Source organism: Sciurus carolinensis, chromosome 8, assembly GCF_902686445.1.
Source record: "Sciurus carolinensis chromosome 8, mSciCar1.2, whole genome shotgun sequence".
In the NCBI taxonomy this organism is placed as follows: domain Eukaryota; kingdom Metazoa; phylum Chordata; class Mammalia; order Rodentia; family Sciuridae; genus Sciurus; species Sciurus carolinensis.
Genome location: NC_062220.1, coordinates 35902248 through 35923855, shown reverse-complemented (window position 1 = coordinate 35923855; position 21608 = coordinate 35902248). Strand labels below are relative to the sequence as shown.

Below are 21608 nucleotides of genomic sequence, written 5' to 3'. Positions count from 1 at the left end.
ACTCAGAAGTTCCTTTTACTATTATTTTATCCCACTTACTGAGACATAGATTGCTTACAATTTGACAGGCAACAACTAAAAACAATTTTAAGTTTCTTACAAACTGTTTGATCCTGTGTTTTTTCTTCTTTGCTGCTGCCTTTCTGCAATATGTCACATTATCTCAGATTTATTTGAGAACTTACAAGTGCTCCTAGAAGTAATTGACTGTCTTGGGGAGCTGGGATTGCAGAGTTTTTACTCAGAATACTGAACGCCCCCTCCACAACTCGAGCTTTCCACCTTCCCCAAGTTTTAACCGTAGCCCTTTCTATACAGTAAGCAACTGATGTGGGCCGGCTCCTCCTGCATGTGCTGTTATCACGGGAAGTGGAGTCTGATGATTATAATTGTTGGGTTACATTAACATTCATGACACATGCCTCTTACCTTACATGGCGCTTATTCTCTGTGTGTTTAACTAATGTGCCATTTTGCCATTCACTTTGGCATGGGGAGCCACGATTTTAGAGAATGTGAAATAGAGAGCAGCTGGGGAAGAGTGAATACCCAGAACCCAGTGCCAGGATTACCATACTGATGCAGATATTCTGAGAAGGCATCTTTTGAAGCAGGTTAAAAGAAAATGCCAAGTGGAACTGAAGCAGACCTTGCACTGGCACGTGATGCTGGTCAAGGAGGTACTTGGCTCCCTTTGGCTGCGTTCTGCTCTCAGATTGCCAGCTGCTTCAAGCCAGCTGCTTAAGCCCAGCTAAAATGAAAGAATACTATTGCTACATATTTTTATTTGAAAATCTGTTTCGATAATTTCTGTAGTTTTATTGACAGCATATAGATGAAAATTAAAAATTTAAAGATCTAAGAGGAAAATAGTTTATCCTCCCTCTGCAAAATTATTTTTGGAAGACTGTGCCTTTTTGGATAATTTTCAGACAATAAGGCATTTTTTCACTCTTTATTATAAAATAGTTATAATTAAATTTTGCAAGGATGAATTTAGATGGGCATATAGCATAAATTTATAGGTTTTATGGATGTAGGATTTGCAGAAAGAGGAAGTAACTAGTGAAATTTAAATACTGTCTTGCAGTGTGGGCCCTCAGGATAGGAGATTGATTCAACCTTTCTTCATTGTTACCAATTCTCCTGTTTCATCCTAACCATGATACAGATGATATCACCCCTTTTTATGTTCTTTGGGTGATTTTTATTATGGTAAGAGTCCCCTAAATTGTTCTTCTGTTGGGTCTTTGAATACTTAGCAAGAGACAACACACTAAGACCTTCAGTAATTGTCCTGATCCCTCCAGGTACATGTGAAAGCACAGTTTGGATCATGGGTTACCAGGGTGCCCTTCCTGAGCGGTGACCCAGGCCCTACTGTAGATTTTAGGCTTCCCCTCAGTTTAGTACTTCTTATGCTGTCTGTATAGGAGTGTACGTCCTAGGCAGCTGTGACCCCAGGCCAAAGCAGGTCACGGTGGAAGCATGATCCCCTTGAAATCCTTTTAAATTAGATTGATTTTTGTGTCCTAACCTGTAATATTATCCATGATTATTTTATGTAGAATATTTAGTTTTCTGATCATCAAGTAAAATTCGTGCTCCAGGAAGGCATTGCAGTTTTAGGTTGGGGCCTCCTGAAGTTCTGGGTACTGTGGTTTGGAGAATCATGGACTGAGTATAGCTGTGGGGAACTTTTCTTTAGTTCTATTTTTGAAATGAACCTGATAGACACCAAGTGCTTTTAGAACATATGGTGATAGAATTTGAATATTTAGAAGATTATTTTAGCTTTCTACTCTTAATGTTATGAGAGGAGACCAGCCTGAAAGTCTGGTAGACTGACTTCTAGATCTGGCTGTTAACTTGTGATGTTGGACAACTTACTTAACATCTTCAGGCCCATTTTATAATCTGTAAAATAAGGGGATGAATTATGAGCAATAAAGCAACATTTCCCAAAGTGTGTTCTGTGAATTACTACTTGTAAAAGATGTTCTAAGAGTGTTTGCAGGGGCTGGGGGGAGGGGGAAATGGGGAGCTGTGGTTTACTGGGCGTAGAGTTTCAATTTTACAAGAGAAAAGGTCTGGAGATTGATTGCACAACAGCATGAATGCATTTAACACTACTAAACTGTACATTTAGAAATGATTAAGAAGTTAAATTTTGTATTATGTGCAATTTTACCACAGTTTAAAAAATATTTTAAAGGTTCTACCTTTAAATAAACAAATTGTGTCTTATACCCTCCTCTTAGTGAGTTATAGTACATTCAGCTTGTCCAAACCTTAGACACATCCTGCACTAAAAAATATCTCAACCTTAACCCAGTATTTCTCAAGTTGTTCCTCCTCAATTAAATTAACATCAGTTACTAGGAGTTGGGAAGAGGTGATACCAGGTTTTTTCCAGCTCAGACATGTTCTTCAAAGACACCATGTGGGGTAGAAGTAATGATGCACACTGTAATCCCAGCGACTCTGGAGACTGAGGCAGGAAGATCACACGTTCCAGACCAGCCTTGGCAGCTTAGTGAGATCCTGTCTCAAAATAAAAAATAAAAGGACCAGAGTTGTGACTCAGGGGTAAGGTATCCCTGGGTTCAATCACCAGTACCACAGGGTGGGGAAAAAAGAGAGAGGGAGAGAGAGAGCGAGAGCGAGAGCGAGAGCGAGAGCGAGAGAGAGAGAGAGAGAGAGAGAGAGAGAGAACATATGGGCCTGGTGTGGTGGCGCATGCCTATAATCCCAGCAATTTAGGAGTCTGAGGCAGGAAGATGGAGGCCAGCCTGGATAATTTAGAGAGACCCTGTCTCAAAATAAGAAATAAAAAGGGCTGGGGATGTAGTTCAGTGGTAAAGTAGACCAAGGTTCAATCCGAAGTGACAGGGAAAAGAAAAGAAAAAGATGCCTTGTAGGCCACGTCAGGGTAAGACCTAGAAAATCTAATTGATAAAGATGCATTCAGGGCTTTCCAACCCTGTTCATGTCATGGGGGCTGGGGTTGTGGCTCAGTGGTAGAGGGCTTGCCTAGCACTTGTGAGGCACTGGGTTCGATCCTCAGTACCACATAAAAATAAATAAAATAAAGGTATTAAAGCAAAGAAAGTAATAATATTTGTATAGCACCCTGGGGTAAATAGACAAGGTGACTAGGTGCTAGAGGAGCGGGGTAACCCAATCAGCACACTGTTTGGATGATGATCTGGTCATCAGATGTTCAGAAAGTTATCACTGGGGAAGCTGCATGGAAAGCTCATTATTTAGGTGTCACTGGTTGTCACGTTTGGCCTGTGAGAAAGGTGTGAGAGGCAGAACATACTAAACTCCGTGCTGTTTTTCTTTCGTTACAATTTAGGGTCCACTTTAGGTAAACCAGGAGATCTCCTGACCTTTCGTATGACTGTCGTTACCACTGGTCATTAAACTAACAAATCCCCAGGGGTATGACAGTGAGGGAGAGGTTCCAGGTGGATGATGGTCTTCCACGGTTTATTCAGTGCACTGCAGTGATTAGTTCAGCATCCTCCTCCTTGTAAAGCAAGAGCATATGTACTAATGTCATAAGTAGTGCTTCTTATTTCATGGAGGAAAGGTTTTTCAACTTCACATTTCTCTAGTTATTATTTGATAGCCATATGGATTGGGCACAAGCATATTCATATTAGTACATTCTTTGAAGAACCGTGAGTGAGCTCTGCATTTTGCACACTGAAGGCCTCTTTCTGAAGCCTCATTCAACCCTATCCCTCAGTTGATGTCATTCATCTCTTCTGAATGGCTCACTTAAAGATTCTAGACTAGAATAAAAAGAAAGAAAATGGAGAAAATAAAAGACCCATGTAATTGTTGAGTTAGTATTTCTGTTCAACTCAGACAGAAACCAAAATAAAGCCATCATGATCAGTGGACATTTGGTTTCAGAAGTGCCAAGTCCTTCCTGGATCCTGTTTTGCACTTACTGCCATTTTCCCTTTGAAATAATGCTTATTTTTGCCTTATTTACTCTTTACTGTTTTCTCTAAGAATCCTGTGGGACAGAGTTCAAGTTTTAAAACTAAAAGTAAAATTGCATCTTTGCTTAGTGACAGGAGTCCACTGAGAAGTCCTATTGACAACTTGTTCTGGGCTTTTGAGCCAGCAGTTTAATTACTATCTATTGAACTTGTTTGATTTGTCACTTCTTGGGATCTGGCCAGACAGAGTAGGGCTGGTGGCAGGAACCAGAGTTGGGAAGAGATGGCAGCCACTTTAGCTAGTTCAACTTTAAGTGTGTCAGATCAGTCCAGAGTCCAAAGTGGTGTTCAGCACCAGGTGTAGTAAGGGCACACAGAAACCAGGGCAAGAAGGAGTTTGAGGCAAAGGGTAGCATTCAACAGTGATAGGCTTGCAATTTTCAAGTCCAGGCAGCTGTGCTGTCAATCACCAAGGGGACATTGAGGCTGGACTTGTCTCTCAGATGCTGGGCTTTAGTTTCTGCAGAACAGGTCTGAAACTGATGTGTCAGTAAGCAAGCTACTGGCATGAGACCTAGGGGCAGAGGTGTTGGGGAGGACCTGAAGAAACTCAGTAATAGCTATGTATGTAGCACATGCCTGTAATCCCAGCGACCTGGGAAGCTGAGGTGGGAGGAACCTAGCCTGAGTAACTTAGACCCTCTAAAAATAAAAAAAATAAAAAGGGATAGTAATGTGGCTCAGTGGTAGTGCCTCCTTGGGTTGAGTCCCCGGTACCACTCTAAAAGAGAGAAAGAAAAAAAAAAACCCTCAGTAATAAAAACTGTTAGAAATCTATAGGCTATTGAAACCTATAGGCCTTTATACAGTCTAATATTGTGTAGCATTTTAAATGAATGGGATAGATCTGGAAGTAGAAAACAGTCTGTGATATATTAACTCAAATTGTTCTATGTTATACAACATGTCCTGCTTTAGGGGGAGAATGTATGATCTTTGAGAAAGGAACTTTGGGACATGGCAAGATAAAACTCTATTCAGATGAGTGATATAAACACCTTATATGTGTATAGGGACAGGTATTTTGTTTACTTTTTGTTTTTATCCATGTATCCTCCAGGAAGGCCCACAGTTATTGAATAATCAATATTGGTAATTATAACTGGTAGCCTGAAAAGAGATGCTAGTGTGTGGTTATGGGCACACAGTTTGGATTCCAGCTGCCTGTTTCTGTTGCCGTCTTCTTTTTTGACTTTGGTAAATCACCTAAGTTTTCTGTGTCTATTTCCCCAGCAATAAAATGGGGACAATAGTAGTAATTACCTTGTAGGATAGCTATGAGGATTAAATGAGCTAGTATTTGTGGATTACTTAGAACAGTGCCTGACCAAGCTGTATGCAAGTATTTGTTATGCAAATAAACAAAGAAAATATATACTTTCTTAGCTTTCAAGAATCAGTCAGGAACTAACCTCAGATTTTCCATCTCATGTGGATGATGTTCTCTTAGGACAATAAAATTTTTAAAAAGTATTATTCTAAGAACTGTGGAAAAAGTGTAATTAAAATTATCATCAGAATATTTTTAGATTAAGTTTTGATCTTCATTCTTTCTTAAATTAAGAAAAAACACATGAGTTACTTTAAAGTGGCTGTTCTGTGCATTTATACTCTAATGATATAGTAGTGGATACTGCTACATGATTTCTTATATACAGTTAATCTAGTATCTAGTGTAGATGGCTGATCTTTTTCCCCTCACAGATACTACTTTGGCAGGAACACAAACCACATCCAAACCGCCCATCCTTCCCCATCCTCCAAACATACTATTAACTAGTTTGACAAAATATAGTGCAAATGTACACACATCTGTGACTAGCCAGGCCCAGACTGTACAAAGAAAAGGAAGGTAATTTTATAGACTGTGACATCAAATAAGGAGGCAGAATAATAGAACTTTTGTTTTAATAAGATGTTGAGAGATTAAACCACCTAAATCATTGTAATGGTGTCCGGAAAAATTTAAAAACTTTCAGTCAACAAAATGCACAATGGTGTTTCAGTTAGATCCCCTGCAAAATTAAATTTGATTGGCTTCTTCTTAGACCTCTAGTTGTAGTTGACTGTCATGTTTGTTTACTAGTAAGTAGTGGGGCTATGGTGAATAATGTCCTCTTCACCTTTTTTGGTACAGGTGCACAATCCAGTAGAAAGATTTAAGATTAATTAGCACTGTGGTTGAACAATGAGTAGACATCCCAGTTGGGGTTATTGAAGAATTTAGTGGTTTTAAGTATTGTTAATTCCTTCTTTCTAGTTCAGTTCCAAGGGACTAAACATTTAAGAGCTATCCCCTGGGGATGAAGGTGATACCAGTGGTGTCCTAATAAGGTCAGAATAATTCATACCCCTTTCTAAGCATTTTTATGAGGAATAAAAATGAAAATAATTACTCTCAAATGCTTTGCAAATCTGTTAACATATATCTTTGCAAATCTGTTAACATATATCCTATTCGTGAAAATTATACTGACTAGTGTCCTTCATATGGCTTAAATAAATAAGCGCCTATACTTCAAAGGTTATCATTTTTTAATTTTGAGGATATGTTTTATGTCCATTGAACTCAATCATGCTGACTATTTTTAGTTTGTTCCATGACAGAAGTCAGACCTACAGATATAAAGGGATGGAGGTGGATGGAGATGGATCACAGTGGAAACTTGATCATTAGGGTTACATGTTACTTTGCTCCCAAATTAAGAGCTTTGGACTAATTGGAAGACTAGGAAGGTCAGTCTCTTGCTGCAGCCCACTGTTTCCCCTGAAGTCCACTCCTTGGCTCCCTGGGAGAAGTCAGGGAAGGGGTTGTTCTGTGCTGTCCTCCTCTCTTAGCTTTCTCAGGCTCCCAGGAGAGAGCCTGTCCACTGGGTGAAGGCTGAACCAGTATGAAGAAAGCTAGAGAAGGACACACCCCTTCACCTCCCTGCCCTGGAGTTTTCCAGAGCAGTTGCTCCATGAACTGCAGAGGATTCTTATGACTAAATAGTTCTCCTAATGTTCCTTAGAAGTAATGAGAGAATTTCAGAACATATCTTTTAAAAATAGATTGTCAAACAAAAATAGAGAAAATATCTTGATAAATCTGTGGCAAAACTGTAAGTAGATTTTTTTCATTTCCATGTTATCAATTTAGAATTTAGTGAATCAGGATAACTATTCAGACTTTAGTTAATCCAATAAGTGTGTGTGTACATATTAGAAAATATGGAATTCTGAATGATTTATAAATATTGCCTTACTATTTTCTATAATATCCTTAGAAAAAGGTAGAAGCATAAAACATACATCTATATTGAGTTCTAGTTAGCACACAAATCTATTCAAGATCCTAAAGAACTGGTAGTAGAGGAATCACATTAGGAATCCTGCAACTCTTTTATACTGTTGTAGACATTGTGCTAAAAGTATTGTAATGTAAGCTATAAAAACTCCAAATAAGATTCTTATGACATTTCACCATTTAGAGTGGATAATATGTAGTAGTAATAATTATTATTATTTTTGTTATAGGAAGCATGTGGTTTTGCCTTATTTTCAGCAAATCTGAAAAAAATGCATTTTACCAGACTTTGGATTTTATAATTCACAAATAGAGATATTCCATTGCAGGTTTGAGTTCTCTTGTGAAGATTTCTAAGGTTTGATTTCTATTAGTGAGATTAGCTCTTTATGACATGAGTTATAAAAGTGTAGATTTTTAGCTTTAATCCTGTGCTAATTTGTCACTAGAAGTTTGGTCATTTGTCTTAGAGCTGAAATGGATGTAACAGTATAGATTCCTAAGTTTATAGTTGGGAGAAAAAATGACCCAGACAGAAAACTATGGCTTCAAGAGAAAGTATGTATGACCCCTAGAATTTTCTAGGAATCAGTGTTGCTATAATAATTGAACCAAAAAGTGAAGAATTCTTAGCTATAGCTAGTTATATTTAATAGTATTTTACAACACTGACAGAGTCCAAAGCATAGTTTGTAGCTCTTTGATGTTGAGAAGATGCTGTAGGGCATCTCAGTGCCTTAAATATAAAATATAAAAAATTAAGAATTTCAAGAACTATAATCATGTTTTTACAATGTTAGTTTTAGGAAATATTCCTGATTTATATGTGTTAATTAATCCCACCATCTGTTGTCACAAATTAAGTGTGCTTATTGAGTTATCATATAAATATTGTGAATCCAAGTTACTATGCTACTTTCATTCTTTCTAATGCAACCATAATACTGTTATCAGTTCGTTACTATGCAGTAGCTTAATGCTGCTTAAAATGCACGGTGAGACTTAGAAATTAATGCTCAGTAAGAAGGAGCTGAATGCCAGCTACATGGTACGAAGAAAGATGCTCTCCATCAGGGTCATTCCTACTGTTCTAAAGCTTGAAAAAGAAAAGAACAAAGGGTCATGTTTGCATGGATGTCTTTATGGGTAATAAAGTTTGAATTAGTATATGCGAAACTTTCCAAGACAATCAGTGTCCACTCTCTTAGTCAATCATTCAGGGTGAATTCTCTCTTACTGTTTCATTTGCCTCATAATTAGCTGTAGTATAGCAATTTAGACGTGACACCAGCCCACTGCCAGTGACGGATGGTGATAGTGCTTGGGATGGTTACACTGTTCATTGCATCCTGCCGAATTAAATCAGAGCCATTGGCTTCCTAAGTGGCTCTTCTTCTCTGGCTTGGGGACAGCTTTTAGGTTTCTAGATAAATCTCTGTGTTATTCATATGTAGTCACAAATGAATCAAAATAAGTAATTTCATAGAAGATTTTGTAATTGTAGCACTGTTCATGTACCATTTTTCTAAAAGTGGGATTCAGATACATATAAATAAATAAAAAATATTTATATGTAACATTTTCTTCTTTAGTTCTCTTAGATAAACTTCTTAAGACAGAAGGGTTTTCAACACAATTCATAGTAGCCAAACTATGGAACCAGCTTAGGTCTCTATGGATGAATGGATAAAGAAAATGTGGTATATATGCACAATGGAGTTTTATTTAGCCATAAACAATGAAATTATGTTATTTGCAGGAAAATGGATGAATCTTAAGAATATCATGCTAAGTGAAATAAGCCAAATTCCGAAGGTCAAGGGTTGTATGTTTTCTCTTGTGTGTGAGTTAGAGAAGGAAAAGGGAAAGAAAGGCAGTGGTAGGGGATCTCAAGAAAATTAAAAGGGAGCTCAACAGAGTAGAGGAAAGAGACCAGGGGAAGGGAGGAGGGAAAGGAGAGGGGAAATTCTGGGGAATTATAATGGCCAAATGGTATTGTTTTATTGTGTACCTGTATGAATATGTAACAACAAATCCCACCAATATGTACAACTATAATGCTCAATGAAAAATGTGGAAAAAGAGATAAGAGGGTTTTGTTTTGTTGTTGGTATTATTCTATCAACTTTTTAAAAAATATCTTGTGTTAAATTAAATTGGAATATCTTATTTATTGTAAAAATTTTAATTTTTTTCATTTCTTTTTCATATTTATTTATTTTTAAAATATTCTTTTAGAAATTTCTCTAAATTCCTGCTTTAGAAAATGACTTATTAAGCTGGGCTGGTGGTACATGCCTATAGTCCCTAACTACTGGGACAACAGAGGCAGGAGGATTTCAAGTTCCAGGCCAGTAAATTAGTGAGACTCTGTCTCAAAAAAAGTGGGGGATGTTGCTTAGTGGTAGAGTGCTTGTCTAACTTGGGTGAATCCCTGGGTTCAGTCTCCAGTACTGCAAAAAGCAAAGAAAAAAAAAAAAAAAAGAAAGAAAGAAAATGACTTATTCATTGAAGTAAAAAAAGTAGCAATTGTTTATAAAACTATATACACATTTACATGTGCATATGAAAAGTTTGAGATTCTAAAGAATGTAAAAAGTATGAAATATAACCCTGTTCTTCAAAGATAAATACATTATGGTTCCTAGTTTTATTTTATGCTTTTAAAACCTTTTTCCTCTAATTAAAAATATTATCACTGCCAGGTATAGTGGTATATGCCTGTACTCCTAGTGACCTGGGAGGTTGAGGCAGAAGAAGCCTAAGTTTGAGGCCAGCCTCTGCAACTCAACAAGGCCCTAAGCAACTTAGCAAGACCTAATCTCCGGGACCAAAACAAACAAACAAACAAACAAAAAAAAACAAAAAAAAAGGAAAAAACCAAAACAGACAGAAATCCCCCTACCATCACATATAGTAGAAAATTTAAAGTCTATAATGAAATAAACAAACTAAAAGTCACATAATTATTGGAATGTTTAATATATATATATATATATATCCTCATGCATTTCTTTCTGTACTGTGTTGTAGAAACGTACATATGTCTATGTACCAAGTATACATAGTTATATATTTTTTAAGCTAAAATTGGGTGGTCGTTTTCCCATGTGATTTGGTTTTTACTGGCTGCATACTATTAGAGAGAGAGAGAGAGAGAGAGAGAAGAAGAGTTGACTTACATAATTTTGGGGGTTAGCTATGCAAGTCTGAAATGGGGAAGGCAGGCCATCATGAAGGACAGTATGAAACTCTTAGGCACAAGGGGAAACTTATCTGCAGTGGAATCTGTCAGGCCTCCCCAGAGTGTCTCAGATAGTCTTAAAGTCAATCCATCATGTACTTTAAGCACATCTACAAAATACCTTCACAGCAATACTTAGTGTTTGATTAAATTAATAGTACTGTAGCCTAGATAAGTTAACACACAAAACTTACCACCACAGGTAATGTCTGAATTAGTTCATAAGTCATATAATAATAACAGCATTATTGATATAAAATCATAGTTTGTGACAAAACCCAGAAATACCCAATTTGATGACATTGCTGGTATCTAGTTTGGGCCATATAAAATATTTTTTATTTTACCAAAAATAAAGTCTTCCTTCGAAGCACTAATATTTGTCAGAGTTGAGAATGTTGAAAAGAAAGTACATCAGGCTGCAATTCCAAATTTAAAAAATGTTTGAGAAATGGCAGCATCATTGGAAAATAGACATATTCCCAACAGGGTGGAAAGGGGCAAATGGTTATTTAACTTTGCTTTAAAACTGGGGCTCATAACTCCCTTTATGAATACATACTTATTTTCCCTGATGTTAAGAGGTTCCTTAGTAGAAAATACTAGAGAAGCCTGCTTTTATTTAATGTAAACCAGGGGCGAGTAAACTCTCTGTAAAGGGCCAGATGGTAAACATCTTCAGTTTTTGCAGGCCATACAGTTACTGTCACAACTATTTAACTCTGTTGTTTTAGCATGAAAGCAACTGTGGAATCACATAAACTAAGGAACATAGCTGTGTTTATAAAACTTTATTTACTAACACAGGCAGCAGGCTGGATTTTGCTTGTAAGTTGGAGCTTACTGATCCCTGAAGATGAATCTAGCATGTTGGTTAAAATATTCACTTACTCTACCTGTAATACCACACACATATATTGATGGGATATATTTCAGGACAACTTATAAAGTTAGAAATGTATCAACTATTTATTGATAGCATGAATTATTATTATTATTGTTTTTCTGTTTTAATAAGATCCATGGAGGAATCAGAACAAGTTTAGGAATAGGGCAATGCCCAGCCTTGCTAGGAAATTAAGACTGTTACATATAAAGTAATTAGCAAAGAGTATGGGGGTTATATATATATTTTACCTATTATATATGATTATATAATATTATGTATTGACTGTTATATGCATGTAAAGAGGTATATTCCCTCAACTCAACTCTCAAGAAACAAAGAAAAGAAGGAAGCATTTGTGTTTGTTTTTGGCTCAGCACACAAACTAGGCCAGGTGTGGAGACTTCTTTGTAAGCATATAAAGGCAGCACAAGTAAAGCAGGTTGTTGAGTACCGGATTCCTGGCCTTGTTTCCTTCTCCATCTTCTCTTCACTAATAAATAAATAATAGTAATAGATGGGTAATAATAAATGGAAAAAAGAAAGCTGAAAAATTATTTGAGAATATATGTCAAGGAGATGGACTTTTGGTAAAATATCATAAACCTCCAAATAGTAGGACCTGGGAGCATAACTTAGGAGTGGATTCATAGTGTTATGAGGCCCTGGGTTTGATCCCCATCAGAACACACACACACAGAGACACACACACATAACTTAAATGTGAGATTCTAAATTCAGCAGCAGAAACGACACTTTCTGCCATAACACTGTGTAATAAATTTAGTTCAAGTACAGGCTACAAAATCAAGAGATTTTGCTAATCCCCAGAAAAAAGACCAAAGAAATGGCACCATCTTTTAGAATTAGTTGTGATCACCCAGGTAAGAGGAAGGAGGATTGACCTGGCGAGGGCAGGGCAGATGGAAAGGAATCACAAGTGGAGACATCGGTGAATACATTTTTGTGTACACTGTTCATATGAATCCAGGATGATAACTGCTGTGGGATCTAGCCAGTGGAAGAACCCCTTAGAACTGCAGTTAGAAACTCAGGTTTCAGAGCCACTTGTGCCTAAATTTATATCCTGTGTTTGCTTCTTTCCAGCTCTGTGCCTTTGGACAAGTGACTTGAGAGTGTGTGAGTGTGTGTGTGTGTGTGTGTGTGTGTGTGTGTGTGTGTTTGGTGGTATGGGGGACTGAACCTAGGGGCACACTACCACTGAGCTACATCCTCAGCCTTTTTTAATTTTGAGACAGGATTTCCCTAAGTTGCCAAGTCTGTCCTCAAAGTTGTGATCCACCTCAGTCTCCTGAGTTGCTGGGAATACAGGAAAGCACAACTGATCCCTGGGATTTAAGTGATCCAGATTTCGCTATCCTTATCAGTAAACATGGGCAGGAAATGACACTTATGAAGTTGTGAAAGTTAACAAAGACAATGAATATAAAGCATTTGACACACTGGTGATTATTTTGTGAAGTTTCCATGAATATTTATTGCCATTATTATTATTATTGTTTATGGGGGGGAAATCAAGTTTCAGTGCCTTTAGAAATTATTAGCCTTTTAAAAATTGCAGTTGTGAAAGTTTTTATAATTTTCAGAAACCATGGTATGCTGTTTTCTGATTTTGTGGGATATATTTTGTGTTTTTACTTTGATTAAAAGTGATATGAGCAAACTAATTTCAGGTTGTTATTTTTTTTCCTGTTTCCTGGTTTTTGTACAGTAGGTTCCAATTCTATGTCATTTGGATGTGTCCATCTGTGTAATGCATATGTCATTCATGATGATGGTTCTAAGAAACTCAAAAAATAAGAGGCAGGTACATACCAATTCTGTGCATGAAAAAGAATAAAGGCGAGGAAAAACATCAAAATAGGGAAGGGGGCATATCAAATCATTGGTGCTTTGTGATAGGAAACAGGTTATTTCATACTTAAAAGAGGTGGATTTTATGTTAAAAACATCCTTTTCCCCAGTAGTCTGCAAGTGCTTTTCCCCCTGATATTTCTTTTCAGCAGCTAGGTCCCTGTTTTCTTTTCTCTGCAGCTGTTGGTCTGTCTCATGTTACATTCTTCTCATTTCCAAATCTGGTTTTGCTTGCGAGGAAGCCTGAGAAATATCTCATTTTAATGGTGTCTATGTTCTGTCTCTGTCTGATTTTCACTTTTTAGAAGGCATTTAAATAAGTAGTCATGCCTCTCCTCTTGTCCCTGCTGTAATGAACAGCATTCCTGGTTTGCACGTGAGTGAGCACTATTTGTTATGCAGTTGCCGAGAGCACTTGAAACAGTGTGTATTTTGTTTTGGTTTTTAGCATGTCATCAGATGCTCAGTGTCCTTTCCACTTTCTGCATCAAAGACAGCTAGAAGGCAGAGGGGAACATTGCAGCAAATTTTACTTTCTAGCAAATTGAACATAGTGGTTTTCTTCCAGTAATGTTTTCCTCAACGTTTTATGTAGAATGTTCCCTTCAAATTCTGAAAATAAAACTCAGGAAGAAAATTAAAAGACAACCTAGGGAAAAATTACACCAATCTGACTCATAAGAGGTTAACATACTTACTAAGGAAATCGTTTTCATAAGTCAGTGACATTCCAATAGAAAAAAAATAGACAAATAAATCATGAGTCAGTAGTTAGTTCCCCAAAGAGCAAAAACTAGAGAAAATAAACATGAAAAATTTTAGTCTAGTAATTAAAGAAATTCCTTCCCATCTTCCCTCCTTGTCTCATTCCCTCACTCCTTTCTCTCTCTCTTTTTTCCTACTTTGGGGCAATAATTTCTCATTTTGATAGACTGGTGCTCCTCAAACACTGCTGGAGGAGAAAGTGGCACAACCATCCTGGTAATATGAATTGAGACTTTAAAATGCTTGTAGCCATTAACCCATTGATGTCATTTCTAAGAATCCAGTCAAAGGAAATAATTAGAGATGCCATAGAAACATTAAGTACAAGGATAGTCACTATCATTTATGAAAGCATTAGAAACATCAGAAGAGTTGGAAACAACCTAAATTTTCAATGACTGGAGTGTACATGTAAATTACATAAAATCTTTAAGAAGGAACGTTATCATTAAAAATCATGCTTTAAGAAAATATTAAGTGGCATTAGAACATGTTCGCATGATAACTTTAAATAAAGAATAATGAGTAGTGCCTAACAAAGAATTGCAGAAAGGAACCAGATCTTCCAATGTCCGAGTTTAAGTCCTGATAAATGTGCTTCCTTTCCATGTGCAGGCCTGGATTTTATCTTGACACATAGTGAGATAAGTGAATAATGGAATAGAAACAAACATGTGTAGACATCATCCTTCATTGCTAACAATAGCCTGGAGGGAGAGTAACAGTCATTTGCTTGAGGTTTGTGTGGTAATAACATGGCTCATTAATTGGCCTCCCCAAAACTACCCATCTCAGGAGGAATTCACTGCGAGGATGCATGCCCCAGACTGAAGCCGTGGTTTGGGGCAGCCCCTTCCTTTCAGACCCAGGGGGTTCCCTGAGCCCAGGCACAGAGCCTGTCCTTGAAGTACCAGATTGTCATTTCAAAAGAGGTAGTGAACTTTGGGAACCTCTAACAGCAAATCTGAAACTTGGGCATTTTTGTTTTCTTTCTTCAAGTATACTCAAAAGACTTGAAAAAATGTACAGGCTTTGGAGTCAGGCAGAACTATGTTAAAATCAAATTTAAGTCCTTTTAGCAACTTAATGAGACCCCTAAGCAACTTAGCAAGACCCTATCACAAAATAAAAAATAAAAATGTCATGTGACATTTAATTTAATGTCACAGGAGACTGAGGTGGATCACAACTTTGAGGACAGACTTGGCAACTTAGGGAAATCCTGTCTCAAAATTAAAAAAGGCTGAGGATGTAGCTCAGTGGTAGTGTGCCCCTAGGTTCAGTCCCCCATACCACCAAACACACACACACACACACACACACACACACACACACACTCACACACTCTCAAGTCACTTGTCCAAAGGCACAGAGCTGGAAAGAAGCAAACACAGGATATAAATTTAGGCACAAGTGGCTCTGAAACCTGAGTTTCTAACTGCAGTTCTAAGGGGTTCTTCCACTGGCTAGATCCCACAGGGGAAAAAAATGTACAGGCTTTGGAGTCAGGCAGAACTATGTTAAAATCAAATTTAAGTCCTTTTAGCAACTTAATGAGACCCCTAAGCAACTTAGCAAGACCCTATCACAAAATAAAAAATAAAAATGTCATGTGACATTTAATTTAATAAGCTTCAATTTCATTCTTGTAAGTGTGGATAATTGCGCTAACTTTATAAGGCTGTATTAGGGATCAAATGATGAAGAATATATCTTGATCATGTAAAATAGGGTCTGACACATAATGGAACTCCGTAAATGCTCAGTGAGTATTAGTCCTGACTCACAGTGTGTACTTGTTGAATTGAAACAAGTATTTGAAAGAATAGCCTAAGACATTTCCCTCAGTGACAGTGGTATTAGACATTTTATAGGTAATCTGAATTCTTCTGAAGGTGACTTTTTTGCAAATCATTTACATGAGTAGTCATGGTGTATATTTCTTGGAAGTTTAATCTCTATGTCTGTTAGTTTACATGATTTTATAGTAGCAACTTTTTTTTTTTTTTTTATACCAGGGATTAAACCCAGAGGTACTTAACTACTAAGCTGCATCCCTAGTCCTCCTTATTTTTTATTTTGCGACAGGGTCTTGCTAAGTTGCTTAGGGATCTTGCTAAATTGCTGAGGCTGACTTTGAACTTATGATCTTCCTGGTCAGCCTCCTGAGCCACCATTTCTAAGAAAAATTTAGACTACACAGGTGGTCAGTAGTAGTGCTGTGTGTGATGGGTTTTCTTTTTTTTTTTTTTTGGTGGAAATGGAGTGGGGAAGAATGATTTTTAAAATTTTTTCAGTATTAAAAATTGTTTTTAGAAAGTGACCTTGAAAAATGATCCTGTCCCCCTTTTAAATACTTGAAATTTTTAAATTTAGTTATTTTATTTATGAATTTTAAATTGAAACATAAATTTATACATATCTGTGGGGTATCATGCAATATCTTAATACTTATCCATATTGCATTGTGAAGGGTTCTCCTGCTATATCCAGCGTGGATGAGGGATAGGGTTTCTGTTGGAGAATGGTGCCAGCCATTGGTTAATCACTAAGAAACTTATCTGATCAAATAAACACAAGAGCCAATAATCTTTTCAAATGGGAGGGGATGTGACGGATTGGGCCATGCCAAGATCTGGACTCAATGCAAGATGGAGGACACACTTCCTTTATTTATAGTCTCAGGTAAAGTGGGACTAGAAAAGGCTTCTTCTGTGAGGAGCAGGATGGGATGGAGTTAGGGAAGCCATTTGCTTAGAGAATTAGCATTTCCTCAGATGGTGAGCCACCTCTGTACAGGGACACCTACCCCAGGCTATCTGAAACAGTTCTCATGACTGCGAGTTCCTGGGAGTCAGACCTCTGTATCCCATGGCTCAGCAAAGCCTGATTCTGCTAATGGATGGCTTCACACATTGTGTTATGTCCAAATCAGGTTAAGCATAGTTATCTCCTCAAATATCCATCCTTTCTTTTTGGTTAAAAAATTGAATATTCTTTCACCATCTAGGTTTTTAAAAATATGTAGAACATTATCATCGTATGTAGTCAACATACTGTGCAATAGCGCACCACAACTTATTTCTTCTGTCTATCACTTAGGACTCATTGACCAACCTTTCCCCATTTCTCCTCCTCCTAACCACCATTCTACTCTCAAATTTTATGAGATCTACTTTTTAGATTCCACCTGTAAGTGAGATCATGTGGGATTTGTCCTACCATGCTTGACTTATTTCACTCAATATTTGGTCCTCTGGGTTTATCTGTGTTGTTGCAAATGACAGAATTACAGCTGAATAGTATTCCATTCATACACACACACACACACACACACCCCACATTGCATTATCCATTCATCCAGTGATAGCCACTTAACCTTGATTCCATTTCTTGTGAATAGTGCTGTGGTAAACATGGGAATGCAGGTGTCTCTTTGAAATACTGATTTCATGTCCTTTGGATGTATGCCTAGTGGATTAGTAGCACATATGGTAGATCTATTTTTATTTTTTTATTATTTGCAGTGATGGGAATTGACCGTAGGGCCTGGCACATTCTAGGCAAGTGCTCTACCACTGAGCTCTATCCACATCATGATAGTTCTCTTTGTTTTGTTTTGTTTTGTTTTTTTCAGTACTAGGAATTGAACCCAGTGCCTCAGGCTTACTATCGAAGCTTCCTATCACTGAGCTACATCCCCAGTCCCTTGGTAGTTCTATTTCTAATTTTTTGAGGAACCTCCATACTGTTTTCCATAGTGGTTATATTTATTTACATCTCTACCAACAGTGTATAGAGATTCCCCTTTGTCTGAATCTTCTCCAAGGCATGTTATTATTATTTTTTTATAATGGCTATTTTAAATCAGGTGAGATGTTGTCTCATTGTGGTTTTGATTTACATTTCTCTGATAATTAGTGATGTTGAGAATTTTTTTCTCAACATGAAAAAAATTCTTTTGAGAAATGTCTGTTTAGGTCTATTGCCCATTTTCAAACTGGATTATTTAATTTTATTTTTGTTTTAAAAAGTTTTTGCTGTTGAATTGTTTGGGTTCCTTAAATAGTGTAGGTATTTACTCTTTAACAGTTGTATGGTTTACACATATTTTCTCCTATTTTTAGTTTATCTCTTGCACTTTTGATTTTTCCTTTGCCATGCGGAAGCTTTTTAGTTTTGTGACATCCCATATATCAGTTTTTTCTTTTTTTGATCGTACTCTTAAGATGGTATCCAAAAAAATCTTTGTAGATGCTAGGTACAGTGGTGTGTGCCTGTTATTCCAGCTATTTGGGAGACTGAGGCAGGAGCATTACAGGTTTGAGGCCAGCCTAGGCAACTTAGTGAGACTTTATCTCAAAATAAAATAAGAAAGGACTAGGATGTAGCTCAGGTTAGAGCACTTGCCTGGCATGCTGGAAGCCCTGAGTTCAGTTCCTAGTACTAGGGAAAAAATAAAAACAACTCACACAGACCAACAAAACAAAACAAAACAAAACAAAAAAACCCCCAACTGTTGTAGGCCAGTATCCTGAAGTGATTTCCTTGATATTTTTTTCTAGTACTTTCATAGTTTCAGGACATACATTCAAGTCTTTGATCCATTTTGAATTGGTTTTTGTCTGATGAGAGATAGGGATCTAGTTTCATTCTGCTGTATATAAATATACAATTTTCCCAGCACCATTTAAGAGACTTTCTTTTCTCCAATATATATTCTTAGTGTCTTCATCAAAAATCAGGTGGCTGTAAATATGTGACTTTATTTCTGGGGTCTCCATTCTGTTCCATTGATCTCCATGTCTGTGTTTATGTTAATGCCATGTTGTTTGGATGACTGTAGCTTTGTACTATATTTTGAAGTCTGGTAGTACAATGCCTCCTGCTTTGTTCCTTTTGTTCAAGATTGCTTTGGCTATTTGGATTTGTGTGTATGTGTGTGGGGTTGGGGGAGTTCCATACAATTCACTGCAATACCAATGGCATTCTTCTTAGAGCTGGAAAAAACCACTCATGCTACCTTCTATTTAAGTTTCAAATTGGGTTTGTTTTTATTGTAATGTGATGCTTGGCTTCCACTGGAAATATTTGTCGCTAATACAGCTGCTTGTCAGCTACCTTCTTAGTTTGTGGCTCAGAATTTCTGGGTGAAAGGTTAACTGACTCATCCAAACCTACCACTGTGGCTTCAGTAACCTTGGGTTTTAACCCACTACTGATTTACCTGTAGGAAAACTGCCTGGGTTCTATAGATATAAGTATTAGGAAATTATTAATTAAACATATGCTTTTTGTCCACATTTGTGGATGAATGGATCATTCACAGTGAGGGACGACAATGTGTGAAAACCATTTGAGGTGATAAGAATAGAGAGGAAAGAGAACAATGCCATCCACAGGGATTGGGAGCATTTGTGTTAGGGATAACATAGTATCTAGAATTAAGGAGCATCTTTTTAAAGATATTCTTAGAAAATGGCTTATTGGCTTTTTAAAATATCAATGCTCTAGTTTCCTTTGACAGTCACCTATAGGCATTTTATAGAACCAGGTGCATTTGTGATTTACCACCTATACTTCCCTGTTAGCCTTGAAACTGGGGAGAAAATTTAGGTGCCCTGTGGAGTAGTAACTTGTCTTTTGGTACAAATACAAAGCCAAATGTAGTTACTAGAATTGAAAATCATGAAGCCAAGGGCTTATTTTGGACAACCAGGCAGTTTGAGCTGCTGATCATAAGTTCAAGCGGCTTGTGTGTAGTGGTTTCTCCTGTGGCTTCTTATCTCTGTGGGCTGTGCCCTCTCACCCAGAGGGAGATGGCTTTAATGTGGCTCCCAGAAGGCCTCCTTCTGTGGGACAGTGTTCTCCTCAAAGAGAAATTAGTCTTTGAACTTTCGGAGAATGTAATGAAGAGAAAAACCAGACTTAGAATCACATTTGGATTTTACTATCCTATGGCCTACAGTTGTTCCTCTGGCCCAGAATATCTTCCTTTGAGGCAAAATCTGCAACTGTTAGCCAGAGGGGTTCAAGGCAAGGAAGTTAATAGAAAGTACAAAAGTAAGAAAAAATATTCCAGAAAAAGGTTATTTTTGTTTCATCATGTAATCCCAGCTGTTAAGACAGGAATATACGAATGGGTGATTGTCAGATTAAAAGTCAAGTCAATTAGAGTGCTTCACTGTGTTTTAATTTTTCTTAAAGGCACATATAAAAAGAATTTCAGAGAAAGTTGACATGTTTCTAATGATTAATCATATATCTTGAAAAAAGGTTTGGCATGGAAATGAACACTTATTTCTTAGAAGGTCTCTTCTTATTTGAGTGATGCGAAGGTTTGAGTCTTATTCATAATTCATTTACTCACTCATATGATGCATTTCTTTTAACTTAAGACACACTTTATGATAAACTCTCTTCTTTCCTGGGGACTTCCTGTAGAAGTAGCCTGTGCAGTCCCTTGCCACTCACTGTCTCTAATCTCTGGCAGTTTGACCATGGCCACACTTAACCAACATTCTCCAGACTCTTATTCTTTATCTTGTATTGTCAAGAGCCACATCCTGTTGAATTTACCCCTGCAATGTCTGATATGCCCAACTCCCCACCCTGGGAACTCCTTTCAGAAATAATTCCTAAATCTGCCCATTTTATACATTACTCCATTACTACCAGATGCATCTGTCTTAGTTACAGTTCCGTTCATGAATGGAGAGTATCTCCTCATTGTCTGGTACATTAAGTCCACTTTTCTTTGCCTGGTGTTTGAGCTAGTGTTCTCTTCCATGGAGTCTCATCCTTCCTGTTCTCTAACTTGATATCTTTGCATATGCTATATTATTCACCTGAAGGCCATGCCCTCACTTTTCTCCTTCCCAATTTCATGTTCAAAGATTATTCCTATTCCAGAACTTGGAAGGAAGGACATTCCATGCATAAACAGTCTCTGATCCACCACTGGAAGTAATATTTGCTTCCTCTACATTTTATATGTACCTATCTCTGATGTTCCATATTCTGGCCTTGTTATTTGTGTGGGCGTCTTATTTATCCTTCTCAAGCAGAAGGCAAATCTCATTTGTATCCTCCCCCCATTATCTTATCCTTTTTGTTGTTGTCGTTGCTGGAGATAGAATCTAGGGCCTCTACATTGCTAGACAGACTCCCAGTGGAGCCACATCCACAGCCCTTGTCTTTAAAATTTTTTTCTTTTTCTTTTTTTTTTCAGGACTGAGGACTGAACTTCGGGTCTTGCACGTGCTAGGCAAGTGCTCTGCTACTGAGCTAAATTCCCAACCCCTGTCTTTTAATTTTTATAAGCTAAGTAGATTTTGGATAATTGAACTAGCTAATATTAATAAATGTAGAACTTTTATTGCTGGGCAAGGTGATCCACATGTATAACCTCATCGACTCAGGAGGCTGAGGTGGGAGGATCACAAGGTCAAGGCCAGCTTTAGCAACTTAGTGAGACCCTGTCTCAAAATAAAAAGGACTGGGGATGTAGCTCAGTAGTAAAGAGACTCAATC

The 21608-nt window shown here is 37.3% G+C and overlaps 1 protein-coding gene across 9 annotated transcripts in view; it reads left to right on the top strand.

Moving 5' to 3' along the window:
- Positions 1 to 21608, top strand: part of St7 (suppression of tumorigenicity 7) — a 257756-nt gene that overhangs the window by 107757 nt on the left and 128391 nt on the right. The window contains exon 1 of one of the 9 annotated variants that reach the window (XM_047560748.1): positions 7021 to 7120. The exons of the other annotated variants lie outside the window; for them this stretch is intronic. Within the exon in view, the coding sequence (XP_047416704.1) occupies positions 7036 to 7120 (85 nt within the window). The 5' untranslated portion in view covers positions 7021 to 7035. Of the gene's footprint in view, positions 1 to 7020; positions 7121 to 21608 lie in introns of those variants that run through there. 9 annotated transcript variants of the gene reach the window in all.